This window comes from Metopolophium dirhodum, chromosome 6 (assembly GCF_019925205.1).
Source record: "Metopolophium dirhodum isolate CAU chromosome 6, ASM1992520v1, whole genome shotgun sequence".
Taxonomy (NCBI): domain Eukaryota; kingdom Metazoa; phylum Arthropoda; class Insecta; order Hemiptera; family Aphididae; genus Metopolophium; species Metopolophium dirhodum.
Window position 1 is genome coordinate 16,982,595 of NC_083565.1, and position 3,018 is coordinate 16,985,612.

At 34.0% G+C, this 3,018-nt stretch overlaps 1 protein-coding gene across 1 annotated transcript; it reads left to right on the forward strand.

The window, feature by feature from the left end:
• The first annotated feature begins 403 nt into the window (after positions 1–403).
• Positions 404–2,816, forward strand: LOC132947074 (uncharacterized). Its single transcript, XM_061017260.1, has 2 exons — positions 404–2,105; positions 2,183–2,816. The coding sequence occupies exons 1-2, from the start codon at positions 1,935–1,937 to the stop codon at positions 2,618–2,620; spliced, it is 609 nt and encodes a 202-aa protein (XP_060873243.1). The 5' UTR covers positions 404–1,934; the 3' UTR covers positions 2,621–2,816.
• The last annotated feature ends 202 nt before the right edge of the window (positions 2,817–3,018 follow it).

Genomic DNA, 3,018 nt, shown 5'->3' on the forward strand with positions numbered 1-3,018 from the left:
TCACCATGAATACCTAATTGTAAATTTATTCTATGGCTTTTACAACTATAAGCATTATATGCATTTATACGTATTGAAACCACGATACCATATTATCTTAGTTCGTGATTGAAACATATTCGTAATCAATTGCACCCGGCAATCCCCCTTCCACCGCTTCCATGGTACTGCGTGAATAATATATGTGGGTGGTGCTACTGAAATTTTCTTGAATCATTGGCAAAAAAATTTCTAAACCCAATGTGTGCAGTGATGTAGTCCTAAAAAGGTTATGGGACACGCCTTAATCATTGTAAAAATAATATGGGGACTACGCCTAACATGCGTACCACGATTTTCGTTAAGGGTACACGCATACATATAAAATTAGGAGGTGGGTACACGCCGCTGTATACCCGAGTATACCCTCCACTACACCACTAGCTGACTGTGTGGTATACTGTTATAGATATTTTATACTGTAATTACACTACGTCAAGAAGTTCCATCACTAGATGGATTCTTCTATCAAGACTACAAACCCATCAAGTCCCACAGCGTTTGTACTCATTGTAAAAAAAAAATAATTTACAGATTGTATAATAAATTAGTTGTACAGTTTTAGGTAATAATATTAAAAAAAAATCACTTTTTTGGATACGATCGTATTTAATTAAATATAAAAATTGTTAAGTTCAGTTGTTATAATTGTAAATTTTAAAGAAAATTGTAGGTGCTAGCCGAAAAGGGACAGTGGCCGAAAAGGGAATGGTAAGTTTTGGCCAAAAAGTGACACTGGCCGAAAAGGGAAGGGTACATTTTGGACGAAAAGAGGTTAGGTTAAACCGCGCGGTTGAATAATTTTGAAAGTGCGGGTGCCAGGGTCGGGATAGTGGAATTGCACTTATTACCTAAAAAGAAATGGTCGAATTGCACTTTGGTTCAAAAAAGGTAATGGTCGAACTGCACTTGGGTAAAAAACAGGTAGTGGTCAAACTGCACTCGTTCAAAAAAAGGAGTTAAATTTTCAGATCACTATGAACGTTAATTTTTATTATTTAAAAAAAGAATTACTAAAAAAATGATAAAAATGAAAAAAAATGAATAATATTTGACTATTTACAAAAATAATAAAAAAGTGGATGTTGCTCTGTTGTACAGTACCTAGGTGACAAGTGGGTTACTGTAATGGATGGTGTTAAATTTGAATTTAATGATATAATATCATTGTATAAGAAAAACGATTCTGAGCGAAAACGGACAGTCAGCCTATGATATTACCAAGTATATTTGACGATATTTGTGAATAAAGTAATTTATATATAACCTATTTACGTAGAGCCTTGTTTTACATTTTCAATCCTTAGCCATAAAAGTTAAACATTTTATACATTTTTAACTACAAAATAATTAATAAATTATAAATTTGATAAATGTTGTCAAAATTTGAACTTTAAATGCTTATAAAATAAAATTGTGCCTATGTATTTTTCAATAAAGTAATATAAATCGCAACTTATATTTTATCGAAAAAAAAATACTGAGCTTGGTTATAAAATATTTATATGCCTATTTACTTTAATAGGTATAAGTTCTAAGGTTTGATTTTTATAATATTCAACTAAACAAAAACATAAATACTTGTAATAAGTATCTCATACATAATCACGATTACATAATGAAGTATTTATAGGTATATCTAATTATATTGTACTCGTGGTACGAAGATTTAAAATTCAATTAAATTTCCACCTATTATAATTTTTCGATATTAAATAATAGTATTATGTTTAAAATTGTTTTTGTTTTCTGGCTTCAATCAGAAAACATGACAACGTATATCATATTATAAAGTCAGGCCTTAAAACGGTTTTTTGAAAAACGTCATCATTTGTTATTCTGCAGCCTAACTGTTAGTCGTTCTAATATTTTGTCTACAATTATAACTTATAACAATGTACTGTGTAAACGAGTTCACCGTCCGGTTGTTGCTGATCACCGTATTGTTGAACTTACGAAAAATTACGGATATTGTGCGCAAATTTTACCAAAACTGGATTGAACTAGAAAACGGTGATCCCAGATTTCATCTGGTTTGTGGCTGTTGCAAATCGAAGGACACGCCGGTTGGTCAAGCGAATTGCAACACCGACTTCGTAATAATAACATTATAATAATTTATGTGATTATTCTTGTGTTTAAGGCGAACGACGAGACCGAAGGAAGGATGACGAGGCACGCATTCACGCAAGTAGATCTTCCGGGATCGCTGCCCCGCCGACGCCGCGGCCGCCGCTCCCAAAAATACACGTGTCAGCTACAGAATTTCGCCACTGAAAGCGTAGCCGTCACTCGCTCCGACTTTCCGCGACCGCCTCTGCCGGTACAAAACTTCGGCCCGGCTGTCTACACGACGTGGCAGCCACCGAATTTCGCTATGGGACGCGTGGCAGCAGCTCGCTTAAGGTTTCCACCGCCGACGCTGCCGATACAAAACTTCGGCCCGGCCGTGTACACGACGTGGCAGCCTGCACAGCCCCCGAGAATGGTGAGGGTGCCAGCCCCTCGCTTTGGGTTTCCGCGACCGCCGCCGCCGCCAACATATTACGTGGACCCAGTTCACTGCAGAACAAGCGTGTAAAAACTGAATATAATTTTTAAATATTATCTACCTATGTACCTCTATATATTTTCTAAATAACTATTCTTGTAAAATATTAATTATTGAACCTATATTTATTGTAATATTATGAAGTGTAAAATATGTTATGTATATAAATTTATAAAGTATTGTTTAAGTACTGACCAATATTAATAAATACTTGTCGATGTGAAAACTATTTTGAAATTATTTCTTCGAAAACGCGATATAGATATAATAATTTATTTAGTTTATTTATGTATAAATACTTATAACTAAGTAATAAGTAATAGAAAATAATATTATTTTATGCATACTAACTAAAAGGTAAATGCATCATGTACTTAAATAAATTGTATGGAGGAAAGATAGACTCCATAAATAGTGGTTTATTTTAA